At 48.2% G+C, this 14,510-nt stretch overlaps 1 protein-coding gene across 2 annotated transcripts; it reads right to left on the bottom strand.

Annotated features, from left to right (window-relative positions):
- Positions 1–12,400: 12,400 nt before the first annotated feature.
- Positions 12,401–14,282, bottom strand: ANKRD9 (ankyrin repeat domain 9). Of its 2 annotated transcripts, XM_066321760.1 has the most exons (2): positions 14,087–14,282; positions 12,401–13,639 (listed from the first exon to the last, which is right to left on the bottom strand). In XM_066321760.1, the coding sequence occupies exons 1-2, from the start codon at positions 14,265–14,267 to the stop codon at positions 12,714–12,716; spliced, it is 1,107 nt and encodes a 368-aa protein (XP_066177857.1). In that variant the 5' UTR covers positions 14,268–14,282; the 3' UTR covers positions 12,401–12,713. The 2 variants fall into 2 exon arrangements, with proteins under 2 accessions (XP_066177857.1, XP_066177856.1); XM_066321759.1 differs by lacking the exon at positions 14,087–14,282 and having other exon boundaries at positions 12,401–13,946.
- Between the last annotated feature and the right edge of the window lie 228 nt (positions 14,283–14,510).

The following is a 14,510-nucleotide window of genomic DNA, read 5'->3' as shown; positions in this document are numbered from 1 at the left end:
CTTGTCTTGCTAAATCCGTTCTGTGCCTCAACAGATGGTCTAAGGTCTGTTCCCTCTGTGAGCCGCGCCCAGCACTCCAAACTGGGGATAAAAACATGTGAAGCAATGGACCTGCACTTTGCTCCATGGTGCTGTGGTGAAAGTCAGACCTTTTAAGTTAAGGAGAACATGGTAAACGATCAGTGTAACACTTCAAAATAGCATGTTTAACACTGTTGGTTCTCTTTGTAATTGCTGTAATAATAATGCTGACCTTGTTAAATATTAACATCGATGCCACAGGTACTTGTGTAGAAGATCTGTTGGGCTTCAGGTCTCATTAGCTGATTACTTAAAATACTGCCAACCTGAGGCCTGTTTGAAACAGCAACAAAAAACTCTGAAACACGTGTTTGTCTCTGCTTGGAATGGGTACACTGGGGAGCGGAATCTCCTTGCTTTTAAGGCCTGCTGATGGCTTTTCATACTGTTCTTTGCTTAGTGAGATCTTTCTCCTGTCCTTTCATGCATTTACATGATGCTCACATAGAGCAAATCCTTCGAGGAAAACAGGCAATTGGGTGTTTTGTATGGCACCCTCTTTCCTTCCTCCCCATCTTGCCATTTCTAATTGCTGTAGGATGGGAGTTGAGGTCCAAGGATGTAGTGAAGCAGTTCCTTCAACTTCAGTTTTAATAAAAAACAGAGCTTAAACCAGCAGAGGTTCATGTCAACTTTAACTTTGTCTTTAGTCCTTTGCAGCATGTTTTTCACCATTGCTGGCTGCTTGCAATACACTTCTTAAATCTGATTTTAATAGAAGACTTTTGAGATGGAAAGTAACAGATGTTTGTATTTTTTTTCTAATGGGTGAGAGATGCCATGTTTTTCCAGATGAGTTTTCAAAGCATACCAGGCAAGGTGAGCTCAGCTTTCACTTAAAAGGCATGCTTCATTCAATCCCTGAGTGTTGCAATCACAGCCAATGATTTCTCAGAGCCACTTTTAGAAACAGGTTGGCATCTATCTTCCTGCCAGCTTCAGGGACCATAATAACATTGTCTCTGCAGAATTGTACTGCCAAGAGCCTAGACTTCAGTATCTCCCTCAGCACATTTGTTCTGGGCAGCATGGACAGGCTCATAACCTACATAGGATTCCCTGCCTGGTGAGTTTTGCCAGCCTCTGTGGGGGATAAGAGGAATCTTGTGCAGATATGGACAAATGGGTGGTTTCTTAGATCTGTCTCTAGGGATTTTGCTTTAAGTCTAGGGTTCCCTGCTAGAGTTCCCGAAGTCAGCCAGGATAGAACACAGCACAACAGACACAAACTGCATCCTTGATCAGTTGTTATAAATACAACTTTGCTCATGCTCTCTCAGGGTGAATTTCACCATATTTCATGCAGTTTTTAATTTTGGAAGGTAAATGTTGAGGAGAGCAGCACAGGCCGTATTGTATCTAGCATCTTCAATTATTTGAGGACATTGAGTGACAGTGGTTTTCCAAAAGTACCCATCTCTGACCTTGACATGGGTACGTTTAAAATCCAGTGTCTAGTGGACCCAACAAATAGGCCTCTCACCCAGATGATTTGCATATTATTACCCTGTTTTCATTTTGCATTCAAGATTCTCACTGTTTGTTACTCTTAGTTTTACAAGTATAGCTTGTTCACAGTGAGTACATTTAAAATAGCTATTCCCAAATTCTTGAGTGGGTTGACCTGGGTCACCACTAAAACTTCCTTGTAGATGTTCCTGCACTTTTCCTATCTAGTTTTAATAGAAAGCACCACAGAAGTTTTACACTTCTATAAACAAATGTGATCCACTTGGCAGTGCCTGATGAAGCATCTTGGAGAATCACTGCTCCAGAAACACTACTGCAATGGGAATATGAACATTGCTCTTGCCCCAAAGAAGAAAAGAAAAGAAACCTGAGTTTATTTTTATTAGGACTGATATTGTTGATCTCTTGACTTATATTTAGCTGTTTTCCCAATAGCAGATTAAGAGTATCTGAATTCAGTTGTCATGTAACTCAGGAAATATTGGCTACAGTTATAACCATGCTGACTAGGGGAAAAACAAATTTTTTTTTACTATTTTGAAAAAATATTTTATGAAAACACAGCCAGACAAGTAGGGAATACTGGAAAGTTCGTCTTTCATATTTAGTCCTATTCATGGCAAAGCTTTCACTACAATGGACCCTGGATAGGCTTCAGGAATATTTTTAGTAGGCTTTGCCATATAACATCTCAAGAGGCAGCTATGCTTATGTTCAGCCAAGTAAGATGTTTTTGGAAGCCATCCCAAGCAAGTGATTTTGCAAAATAAATGGATCTTCTTTCTATAATGTGATAGTCCTTTGGCAGTGACTCATAAAATTTTAACATGGATGACACTTGGGGAAGGAACCAGCTTTTTTTTTCCCCCCCCTCTTTATCCCAGTGTCTCTGCTGTAGTCCACATAAGTAAGGAGTATCTTTGGAAGCCATTTTATACTGCTGGTTGGGAAATAGGAGCGTATCTTTTCAAAAGATAGTCAAGTTGCAGGAGGCCTCTGATAGTGGTTTTGTGTAATATTTGCATTTTTGTTCCTGGTTTGGGGTGAAATCTATTGCATTGCATAGTGCTAATGTAACTTTATTTCCTTCTGATATTGATGTGTTCACATCAATGTTACTGCAAACAGCTGGAAGCACCTGAATTTCAGAAAAGACATTCTGAGAAAACCAGTATGAGCTGAGATAATGCTCCCCCTTGGGAAGGGAGGCAGGCAAGGGAGTGAGAGAGCCTTGAAAGAATACCTTCCTTAATCCATGGTTGCTAGGGTGAGTAGAAGTAAATGATGGTTTCAGGGAATATTGAAGAGAGTAATTCTGACCTGTGGAAGAAGAATGAGGGAAGAAGAAACAGGCTTAATGGCAGGAAGCATTTCTTTATCATAAGACTTATTAGGTTGTGCTGTTGTCAGGAAATGGTGGCAGTTCCATTCCATGAAGCATTTAAGATTGGACAAAGGGAACAAGCCCTGTAATTACATACAGAAATAAGAACATCAATCTCTCAGAGCCATTTAATGTTCTCTTGCTTTGCTTGATTCTTTTATGTAGGTGGTATCACCTTGTTTTCTCTTCTTAAAGTACTCTTATGTCCGTTTGTGTTCTGCTTGGTAGATCTGAATGATATTAGCAGAAAATCAAGAATTCTGAAGGTGAAGAATGAGTGCATCTTCCTTTGATGTCATTTTCACAGAATCACAGAATATTATGAGTTGGAAGGGGCCCATTAGGATCATAGAGTCCAACTCATGAATAAATGGCTTGTACAGTCATTTGATGAACACACAGCAGTTTTGCACATCAGCGCTTCTCTTATCTGTGAGAACATTCAGGGTTTATTGATGACCTGTGTGAAACAATGCTTTTTATTGTAGAAGAGGCAAAAAAGCATTGCCACCAGCAGGTTCATAACACGTGACATCACCTGCAACAGCTGTAACATACCTGGGGGTTGGCTTGGTTTTTTTATTTTCAGAATCAGTATGTCATGAGCATAAATAAGAAAGATTCCTTTGACCACTGATGATTTGTCATTACAACAAGATGGGAGACTTGTAGAAGGCAAATGGTTAGACTTGTGTAGTACATCTACTTTTGTTAGGGTGTAGATGCTGGTTCCAATAGTCTTTCTCCACACAGGTGATCCCTCCACAGGTGGATGCTCATGTTTAGTATCAGTCTTTGACTTCAACATGCCTGAGCTGTCTGTTTTATTGATTGCCTGGTCATTTTCCCCAAACGCAGCCATCTCATGTATTTATTGTAGTAAACCAGCAGTAAACTTATCTTTACCTAAAGGCAGATTGAGAAGGAGAGCAGGCAGACAGGAAAGAGGAAGTGAAGGTTTGCTGCTGACAGACTGACTGGTTGGGCAGTTCCCAAAGGCTGCTCAGAAAGGAGCAAACCCCAGTGGTCAGCAGTCAGGTGACTCTCACTACCCAGTTCAGCAGGACATAAATGTTGAGCTCACACTGAGCATGATGGGCAGATACATCCTACTGCAATAGGAAAGGGAGCCACAAACCAGTAGAGTTATGTTTTTCCTTTTAACCCATGAAGAACCATGTTGCAGAGGCTTGGGAGCTAGGAGGGCAGGTAGAAATGCCAGGAGCACTGTGCTGGTGTCATGGTTTGATACCACAAAGAACGTGAGTTTTCTGTCGGGTTGGAGCTCAAGACTTGCAGTCACAGGGGGTGCAGCCCTGCTCCCAGTTGAGCTAAAATTCATTGGCTTGGGTAGCCAAACTTGCTTTTTTCTTCACAGACAGCAGCTAACAGAGAGAGGTAAGACATGTATTTCTTACTGTATTTAATGTCAAGGTCACCTGTGGTCAAGGTGGGATTAAAACAGGACGTTTGGTATGTGTCCCATCAGCAAGGGTGTCTCCTACAGAGTGAGCTGCATCGGTGTCAGGTTTGGATTTGAGTAAAACTTCAGTGTAGCCTAATTAATGAATAGGGCTTGGTAAGGTCAGTGTCCAAAGCAGGGATTTGGTTACATAAATTTCTATGCTTTTGTTTTAATAGGGAGTCTACACAAGATTTGTTTGGTATCTGAGCAACCAGTTTCTAAAGCATCAAATCCCAAGTAGGAGGCAGGAAAGGCTTCTTTTGATTCTGGAACAAAAGACTTCCGAATACCCTCCCATCTCTGTGTCCTTGGTTTGGTACAGTACAGTGCCACTTCCCATGCATGAACTGCAAATGCTGAAAAGGTGAATAGATGCAGATCCAGACTACCAGCTGGGACTTATTACCTCCCAAAGTGAGTACTCAGGGCTGCTTAGCACCCTCTGAAAGGCACAGCATTTGCTCAGCAGAGCTTTTCTTTCTGAGTTGGAGGTGGGCAGAGCCATGCTCTGTGTCACTTCTTCCCTCTTCTGCTTGGCTGTAGCTTGGAAAATTACTCCCTCACTGTCAGGGCTAGCAAAGTAATTTGCTCCCCCTTTTTCCTCCCCCATCATTCAGTTTAAGTGGAAAGAGGATGGGAGCACATGCGAGTCCTGCTGTTTGAGCAGAGCATTGTGGTTCTGTCATTAGCCCCAAGGGGCTCCGCTGTGCAGTACAAACACCTGCCTGACAACCTCCGGGGCTGGTACCAGCAAAAATGCTGTTTGCAGGTGCAGCATCCACCTGCAGGACAAGGTCTGCTGCTATCTGGCTTGTGTTGTGGGTGCCTGTGAGACTTGAGGAGTTAAAGGCTGCTGTGGTGGCCACTGCAGGACAATACCGAGCCAGAGACCTCTGGTGATAAGATTGTTTGTGGATGTTGTATTTCTCTGGGGAACGGTTTTCCCCCTGGAGCCTGTAACCATGTAGTTTGACCCTTCCTTCCTTTCTTGACCTAACTGGCTGAGGTCCAGCCATCCCCCCTGGGCAGGAGCCTTGATAGGCCCTGCTCTTCCTCCTCTCGCTCTCTTACCCTCTGGATCTCTTGCCCTCCATCCCTCTTGCCCTCTGGGCCTCCTGCCCTCGCTTCCCCTCCTGGAATAAACCGTCTTGGATAAACCCTGGGGGTAAGAGCCTCTTTTGGATCTTCTGTCTTGTCCCTGAAATATGCCCCCAAAACCTCCCAGGTAACTGAGCTAGCCCCAGGGGGCTGCGGGGGTATGTTTCAGATGTCACTGATAAGAATGTTTGCTGATGTTACTCAGGAAAAGCTAGAGCCCAGAAGCTGGGATTTAACTGCTCTGTCTCTCTAAAGTGGCAAAAGAAGATGTGCTGTGAGTTGGCTGTTCATCATGTGGGCAGTGACTCAGGACCACTACCAGTCATGTCTAAGCCTGTGTGTAAGTGCAGCTGATACCATGTGGTGCCAAAGGAACTCAGCTCCTCACTGCATTCATGGCACAGGTGTTGTGGTGCTTGGCCCCAGTGTCAGCCTGGCCATCCTGTCGTCCCAAAGCCCCAGGTGCCTCCTACTCTGTGCTTCCACACGGGCCTGATCTTGCTGAGGAGCTGGGGCTTACCCAGTCTCTTCAACAGTGAAGGACAGCTTGGATGCTCTTTGCCCATTCCATGCTGGCAGTGTGCTTCCCATGCATCCTGAGAGCAGGGCTGGAAGTGCTGGAAGGGATCAGTGGCAGACAACAGCCTTGGGACATGCTCTGCTGGAGACAGGACTTTATTCCTCGCAGAAAGAATGGAGGGTGGAGTGCCTCTCTGCACACCCAGTCTGGGGTGGTGGCTCTCAGGAAGAGTTACAGTCTCACAGAGACCAGACTGACCAGGGCAAAGGATTAGGAGGAAATACACCTTGCATCTTTCACCTAGAGCTTGATACCACAGCCCTGGCTGATAGGTCAGCAAGCTACCATCCTGTCATGCAGGTTGGAAGGATGATGCTGGATGTGATAGGATGGTAGCAAGCTGACCTGTCATGAAGGTTGGGAAGATGATGTTGGATGTGAATTGCTTGTCTCTGGCCAGGATGTTGTACAGAGCTCCAACACCTCAGCTGATGTTCTCCATAGTGAAGGCAGCCTGGGTGATGTGTAGCTGGCATCCACTTTGAAGGAAATTACTTGGTTTTATCCTTCAAAATATTCTACCTGCTGAGTGACTCAGTGAGTGACTCACCTGCTCTGCCCTCCCAACAGCTCTTACCTCAAGCCTGTCTCAGGTGGTGTTTTTCTACCAGGGCATTCACAGTCTAACCACAGCTCTGATGCTGCTGGCAGGGAAAATGAGGCAGCAGCAAAGCTGAGTCAAACTTTGGGCATCTGAAGGAGGAGCAAACCCGAGGGAGTGCCACATTCTTCCCACTGGCAGTGAGTGTTTTTCCCAGAGCACTGAGAGCTCTGCAATGGTTCTCTGGCCCTACAGTGCTTACAGCAGTTTTCCTAAGCTCTGGGGCCCTTCAGGTCCCAGCCCTGCTCCTTCTGGGAGAGTCTGCAGATGTGTTATCAGAAAGTTATCAGATGTGTTATCAGAAGTGGTGTGTCCCTCTCCTCACAGAAAAAGTGGACGAGCCACTGCTGAGATCACCTCCTTTACCAGTTAGGGAATTTTTTCCAGCCTGCCTTTGGCCACAGTCCTGACTGGGCATGGCATTAGCAAGGGACTGAAATCAGTGTGAGAGTCTGCATCTCTCTGTCTCATCACTTTGAGTCACTAACCATCAATAGCTTTCCCTGTTGCAGGAGTGGGAGAGAGCAGGAGAGCACTAGCAGATGGTTTTAGAAGAAAGCATGTTCAGAAACTCAGCTCCCCAAGGGATTTCATTCTCTCTCTTACTGAGAGTTAGAAAGTACTTATCCTTTTAGGCTTTGCTCTAAAATGTTGCCTCAAATATTTGTCAGAAAAATGACATCACATTTAAAATGAGTGTGATGTAGTATGTGTTCACTGCAATTTACTTGCAGTATTAAAAAGAAAAACCCCTAATGATTATAAAATGAAGGCTGAGTATTAAGAGCATGATAACAAAAAACACCCCTTGCATCAAAACAGTAATTACCACTGGGACGGGAACAAAGGAGCAGAGGGACAATTTTGGGCAAAGTTGCTTTGCTGGCTGAGAGAGAAGATGGGACTGCCCAGTCTCCCAAACAGAGTCAAGGTCTGTGTACACTGCCTGGTCACTGCTGGGAGGACAGGCAATTTGCCCCCAGAGCCATGAGACTGTGGGAGAGGAACTGTGGCACTCACAGCAAACCGTGCAGGAATCAGGGGGCCAGGAGGCAGGGAGGGTGCTGCCCTCCTCAGAGCTGGAAGCTGCTCCCTGTCCTGCCTGAGCCAAGTCCTTTCTGCTTGGAAGTCTTTCTCTCCTCCCTTGGCCTCCTTCCACTACTTTCCACAGAGGACCCTGGGGAAAGGGTTTGTCTAGCATTACCCTGTTGAGGTCCATGGAGCATACTGCCCTTGTGTTTGCCTTAGTTGGGGAGCACAGGGAAGGGGAGACTGGTCCATGGTCATCCCTCCTACCCCAGGCGAGCAGGTGTCTTGCCCTGTCTCCTGAACTTGGGAATTGAGCTTTTCAGGCCTTATTTGCTTTCCTGAAGGAGAAGTGTTGATTTTTTCTGCTTCCCATTAGATTTGCAGTCCAGGGAACGTAACCTTAAAATGATTGGAGGGTCTGGAGCTCACACAGGATCCTGACTTACTGGCTCAGACTTGCTAAAACCTTGCTTGGAAAGCTGAAGTTGGGAAAGATCAAAGTTGCTCTCTGCCTTCCTTGCTCCTCTGAATTGTCTCTGCCTCTCTCCTTGCTGATTCAGATCCATTTTGGTCAACTCTCACATTTGTATTAGGAAAAGAACATTTTTTTTCCTAGAGAATAAGGAGGCAAGGTCGATGGCAGGGGATATTTTGGGGTTTAGAGACTGATGGAGAGATTAAGGTTAGCTGGATGGGACCTTTGTTTGGCTCAGCTACAGGCTCCTCAGAGAGCCTGATGTGCCAGTTTAAAAATCAGTAAAGTAAGGTTGGATTTAAAGCAGAAGCTGTAAATCAATCAGATGTGATAAGCTTAACATGAGAACTGCTGGCCTGGAGTTTCCATAATTTAGACTAGATGGCCAGGCTCTCCTGGCCTTAGCAGTAATTCCTAACCATGATGAGTCTCTCTTCATCTGAGGCTTTTGAAATTTGCTTTGTTGATTTATGTGATTTTTTTTTTCATTTATCAACTAAACCACTGAGCAAACAGATACTGGTCATTTCACAGGTCATCAGGGCAAGTGGGGGCAATCTTTGTACCCCAAGTGAACTTGGTTCCATTTCTTGTAGCAGCAGAGAGAAATCTCTGATTTTTTTGCAAACTGTATTTTTGTTTCCTGCTGAGTTAAGTTTTGTGGGGGAGCTCAGCTCCTTCCACTCTTGTGCTACATGTGCACCTGACCCTGTGTGGTGGGAAGAGCAGGAGTAAATCAGTGCAAGCAGCAGCCTTGCAGCACCATAGATGAGATTCTTGGTAATAGAGGACAGTTTGATGTGGTCTGAGCAAGTCATAAGCAGAACTTCCTTTTCACAGGCTGTGGGTGGAGGAGGGGGCACCACTGAAGCCAGCCTGGGAATTAATGGTGATGCAACCTCAGACACATGCTGACACCAAGCAGGGATGGAAATACTGTTATTAACTTAGATCTTATGAAACTTAGTTTGCAAGGATTTACAGTGCTCTTTAAATATTAAGCACATGGCATGTGTGCCTTGTTTGCCTGGATGGGATGATGCAATGCACAAGGATCTGCTGATGTCAGTGGATTTCTTATACTGCAAATCAAAAACCCATATGAACACCAGACGTAGGACAAATAGGAAATTGGGAAACAAACCTGGCACGCTGGCCCTTTTCAGGTCTCTGTCTTTCCTTGCCTCTGTGCCAGCAAAAGTAAAGAAGACTGTTCAAGAGCACAAACCAGTCTTTTAAAGAAGTTACTCAAAATTACAACAGATCTCCTTCAGCAGACTCTAGGCAGGCTAAACTTTGGGAGCTGCAGAGAGGAGTCAGTTGCAGAGTCAAAACCAACTCAGTACTTCCTCCCTCCCCTTGCTTTCTGAACAATAATGTTTCAGGCCTTTTTTACCTGTCACAGCAAATAAAACTTTGTACTACAAGGCGGGTAGTATATGAATATTTTGGTTTGAAGGTGCTTGACCAACCCATGGGACATATTTATTAGATTTCATCAGTGTTTCCTGACAGAAAGTAGTTTTTTAGGGGACTGACTGTAACTAAGCTTTTCAGGAATGCTGGTGCTATCCACTGTCTCGCATGCTTTTGGAAAGCATTTCCTATGGATGAGCAATTTGCCATGTGTGACAACATTAACCTGTGCAGGTACGACAGAAGCTTGTAAGTTTTATCTCCTTACCCCTGTGCTCCCATAGTGTTAGGACTTGGTGAATCTTCTTTTCCACACCTTTGTGGCCAGCTTCCTGGCTCTAGCACCACAGTTCTCTTCTGCAGTGACATAATCACTGTCCATGTTCACTTTGTTATGCTTGTCAGTAGTGATGCAGCTGGCACTTCTTGGTACTTTTGTTGGTAGCCTTCTCCAAGAGATGTAAAACTGAATGGGCTGTGGAGCCTGCACTCCATCGTGCCCTAAAGGTGGCAGAAGACAGAGATAAGCTGGCAGGTCAGCCTGAGGAAAGATGATGCTGCTATTGCTTGATCTATAAACAAAAGACTTCTGTTTCCAATGCCCAGGAGCCCCAGCCTTTTTGCAAGCTGCGACTCTGTCTGACAAACAAGCCTGGCCCCAGCTGGGGGAGTGATCCATGTGCTCATGGGTGTATTTTGCCCACAGTTCCTCCCCAGATGAAGCGTGGCAGACATCAAAGAGCCACACACAGCGAGGGCTGTTGGTGACCTTCGGCAGAGCCATCCCAGCATTGCCTTGGCACTGACTCCTGTCCCAGAATAACAGGAGGACCACACCAGTCAGCTTTGAATGCATCACACGTTGAGGGGACCCATTCTGTTTATTGAAATGAATTACCCCAGAGCTGGTGGGAGGGCTCCAGGGAGTCACAGGGTAGCCTTTGCATTCGTGTTTTGTTAAAGGGCTCATTTGAAGGTGTAGGGTATCCTGCCCAGCCTGTTGTGCTGTTCCAGTGTGTAATCACTCTCACAGCTTGGGAGCAGGAGCATCTTCCAGCAACTCAGTTCAACCAATCGACCACCTCCCCCCTACTGCTGAGTCTCGTTATGGCTTTGTCAGCAAAGCTGATAAACATTCCGTCCCACCCCCCTGCTCTGTCTCTTCCCCCACCTCATGACACTTTGCCACGTCCAGGTTAGACCTGACTGCTTGTCTAGAAAGATGTTTCCACACCATTGTTACAGAAGCAACGGAGAAAGGTACTCAAATAAAGAATGTAGCAACACAGATAATTTTTTTAAGTGGCTAGGTTTAGAACATTAGGATTAGTTCTCTGGATTTCTGTGTTTTTATCATCAACAAGGTAGCCGAAGAGAACAGTTAGAATTTTTTCATGTTTTCCAGCAAGGGATTTGAATTTCCCATGGTAATGGGTTTGAGCATGTATCCGCTTGGTTTCTTAGGAAAAAGGAACATTTTCTCTTCTAGGAAACATTTTCAGTGCTATCAGGCTAAGAATAGCATTCTTCTTTCTGTTTCTTCTCAAATTTCAGAAGCATGGCTTATCTTTTATTGTGCATGCAGTACAGAGATTATTTTAGATGAAATACCACTTTGTTCTGCTGAAACATGAACAGCTTATAGTGCCTAATTCTGTGGTTTTTTCATTCCTTAACCAAAATTAATTAATGAATAAAGAAATTTGTGCCTTGAACATAGCTCTTCTCCGCTAAGCACGTAAATTCCTTGATGACCCTAGCGTGAACAGCAGTCCTGAAATAGTTCAAGTGGCAAACAACTCCCTGGCTATGAATTTAGGTCCTGAAACAAAACTCTACAGTTTCAATGACAACTTCCAAGAACAGAGCCAAGGCTCCAGTGCTGTGTCCTAGGAGATCACTATCACTGCAGGGCTGGTGGAGCCAGCACAGCTCCCTGCAGAGCACGTAGGGACTGCCCAGAATGCTGAAGAGTAAAGGCTGCAGAGCAAGGAACTGAAGCTCGACCCTATGCTCGGTCAAAACAGAAGTGTTGGAAGAAGGACATTACCCTGAAAGGGCTTTTTGATCTGGAGCAGCTGCAGAGCATGTTGTTTGTACCTTGGAGCATCTCAGAAGGGATAGTTGGGGAAAGGTTTGATGTCTAAGCTACTCCTCTGGCACCCAGGGTGGACACCAAGACTGCCATGGTGCTCTCAGCTGAACCTGAGCCACCACACACTGACGGGAAGCAGCAGTGGAGCAGCCAGAATCCACTTTAAAAAGCCATGATTTAGGATCCTGGGCCACTGTCATACCTTCTTACACCCCTCCGAGAATAGCAGGCTGGCCCTTCTGCTTTGTGCTACCCTCAGCACCTGCAATCACCCAGAGGGGCTGCAGGGTCCAGCCCAGCCAGGGTTGGTACGTTTTTAGCCACAGCAACACGTGTGCTCCATCTCTCTCGGTCTGAAAATAAACACCTTGGCCCTCCAAGGGTAACAGAGACAACTTTACAAGGAAGCCAACTGTTATTTATGCATATTTTAAAATACATTTTGTTCAGATGCACATCCTTGCCAGCCTTGTTTAGGGAAGTTGTAACAGTATCTGGCTTCTCTTCGGTCTTGTGTACAAGACGAGGAAGTTTTCATCTGTGCCTTTAAAAAAAACCCAGCATCTCTGCCAAGATGTATTAGGAGAGCTGTAAAAAAGGAGTCATCCTGTTCCAGGACGGCAAGGCTTATGTAACAGGGAAATCCTAACAAAAAGATACTCCCCCACCCTGCACACGCTTTTCCAAGGCACATGCCACTCCAGGGTTTTCAGTTGATTTGTATTTTGATCACATCTGCCAGTGGTTTATTCGGATGTATTTACAAGTATGTTCTTCCCCATACCCTCATTTGTACACGCCATCGAACATCTTTATAAAATGCAGCGTGGCCCTCACCTCACCACAAGGATCTTTAAATAAAATATATTCTAAAGTGCCAGATACAATTCTTTTAAAAAATACTGTTCTCAGTAAAACAGATACTTGGCCACTGCATTAGCAGCTTTTTATATTGATGCATTTTTAGCACATTTTAGTCTATTTCTGTCAGGTGAGCAGGAGGCTCTCATACCACCCCTCTAGCTCTCCAGTTTCAAGTCCAAAGGCTTTAGAAAATGAGGCAGAGGCAGATTATCCAGAGCCTCTGGGAAGTGCTCAGGTGAAATGGTCCTGATCAAGACACGCATGGCTCCAATAAACAGCGACGGGGGAACTAAGCCCACCAGGCACTGGAACCTGCTCTCCCCCAGGAGGTCCTGCCACTGCTGCCGGTTGTCCAACAGTTGCTGTTTCATTGCAAACTTGAGGTCGTGAGGCACGAAGAAGAAGAGGCAGTCGAGGCAGAGGATCTTGGCACGCATGTTAGCTGCCGGCATGTGGGAGATCTGCTGCAGCAGGGTGTCGAGGGGGGTGTTCCCAGCACTGTCCTGCAGGCAGGGCGACGCGCCGTGCCCCAGCAGCAGGAGCAGGCACTCGGGCCGCACCAGTTCGCAGGCCATGTGCAAGGCCGTCTTGCCGCCCTCCACGCGGCTGCAGCCCTGGCGGTCCAGGTGGGCGGCTCTGTCACTCGGGGGCAAGGCTTGGAGAGCCTTGAGGATTCGGAAGAGCACCCGGACGCGGTTGTAGCGGACGGCCATGGCCAGGTGCGGGGCCGACTGGCAGCAGCTGAAGCTTTGGCTGGGCACGGCCAGGGCGCTCTGGGGGAACTTAGTGAGCAGGTGCCGGGCGTAGGGCTGGTGGTCGTGCACCACCGCGTAGAGCAGCGCTTCCGAGGGCGAGTACACGCTCACCTTGCCCCCGTCCTCCCAGTGGAAGACCTCCATGGTCCGCATGTCCTCCAGGAACCAGACGGGCAGCAGGTCCCTCACCGCCTGGTAGAAGGCGAAGGAGGATTTCTTGCACTGCTTCTGGGACTGGGCGCCGCAGCCGCCGACCCAGCGGACGCTCCAGGGCATGGCGTGCGGCCGGGCTCCGCCGGGGGCTGCCTCCCACCATCGGCCCGGACCTGCGGGAGCGGAGGGGCGGTCAGTGACGGGCGGCCGGGGCTCCCCGGGCTGCTTCCGGGGCTCGCCGGGTTGGCCGGCCCGCCTCTCCGCCGGCGCGGGGGACGGCGGGCAGACGCGACAGCCCGGTGCAGGAGACACCCGTACCCCGGAGCACGGGATCCACATCCCTGCCTCCCGCTGCACGGGACGCCCGTGTGCCCGGAACACGGACAGCCAATACAAGGAAACGGCCTCCCCCCAGCGCACAGGACGCCCGTGTCCCCGGCGCACGGGATCCCGGTACGCGGAAACGGCCTCCCCGCGGTGCACCGGACACCCTTATTCCCGTGCACGGAGAGCCGGTGTATGGGAACGGCCTCCCGGCAGCGCACAGGACACCCATAGCATTGGTGCACGGGGACCCGGTACACAGGAACGGCCTCCCTCCCTCCGCTCCCGGCGCTCACCTCTCCGCCGGTCCCGCGGTGCCGCCCGTGCCGGGTCCGCCGCAGTGGAGAGGCGGGAGCGCCGCGCGCCGCCGCGGGGCCCTTTTATGGCCCCCCCGCCCGGGCGGTGAAGGTCGGTCAGGACCGGGGAACTGTCCGGCCAACGCCGATTGGCCGCCGCCCCGGCGCCCCCGCCGCCCATTGGCTGAGCCGGGAGGACGGGGCCCGGCGCCCGCGCGTGCGTCACGGGAGGCAAAGTTCCAAGAAACTTGGCTGAGGGCTCGGAGTCCCGCGGGGGCGGGGCGGGAATGCCGCGGGGCGGGGGCCTGGGGCGGGGGGGTCCCGGGGGCGTAGGGGTCGGGGCCTCCGGGAACAGCAGGTCCCAGGGATATGGGGGTCCTGAGCTATGGGGTGCGGGGTCCCGGGGGTGTAGGGATCGGGGTCG

Source organism: Sylvia atricapilla, chromosome 6, assembly GCF_009819655.1.
Source record: "Sylvia atricapilla isolate bSylAtr1 chromosome 6, bSylAtr1.pri, whole genome shotgun sequence".
Taxonomy (NCBI): Eukaryota; Metazoa; Chordata; class Aves; order Passeriformes; family Sylviidae; genus Sylvia; species Sylvia atricapilla.
The sequence above is the reverse complement of the archived record's forward strand: the minus strand, read 5'-3'. Positions and strand labels throughout refer to the sequence as shown.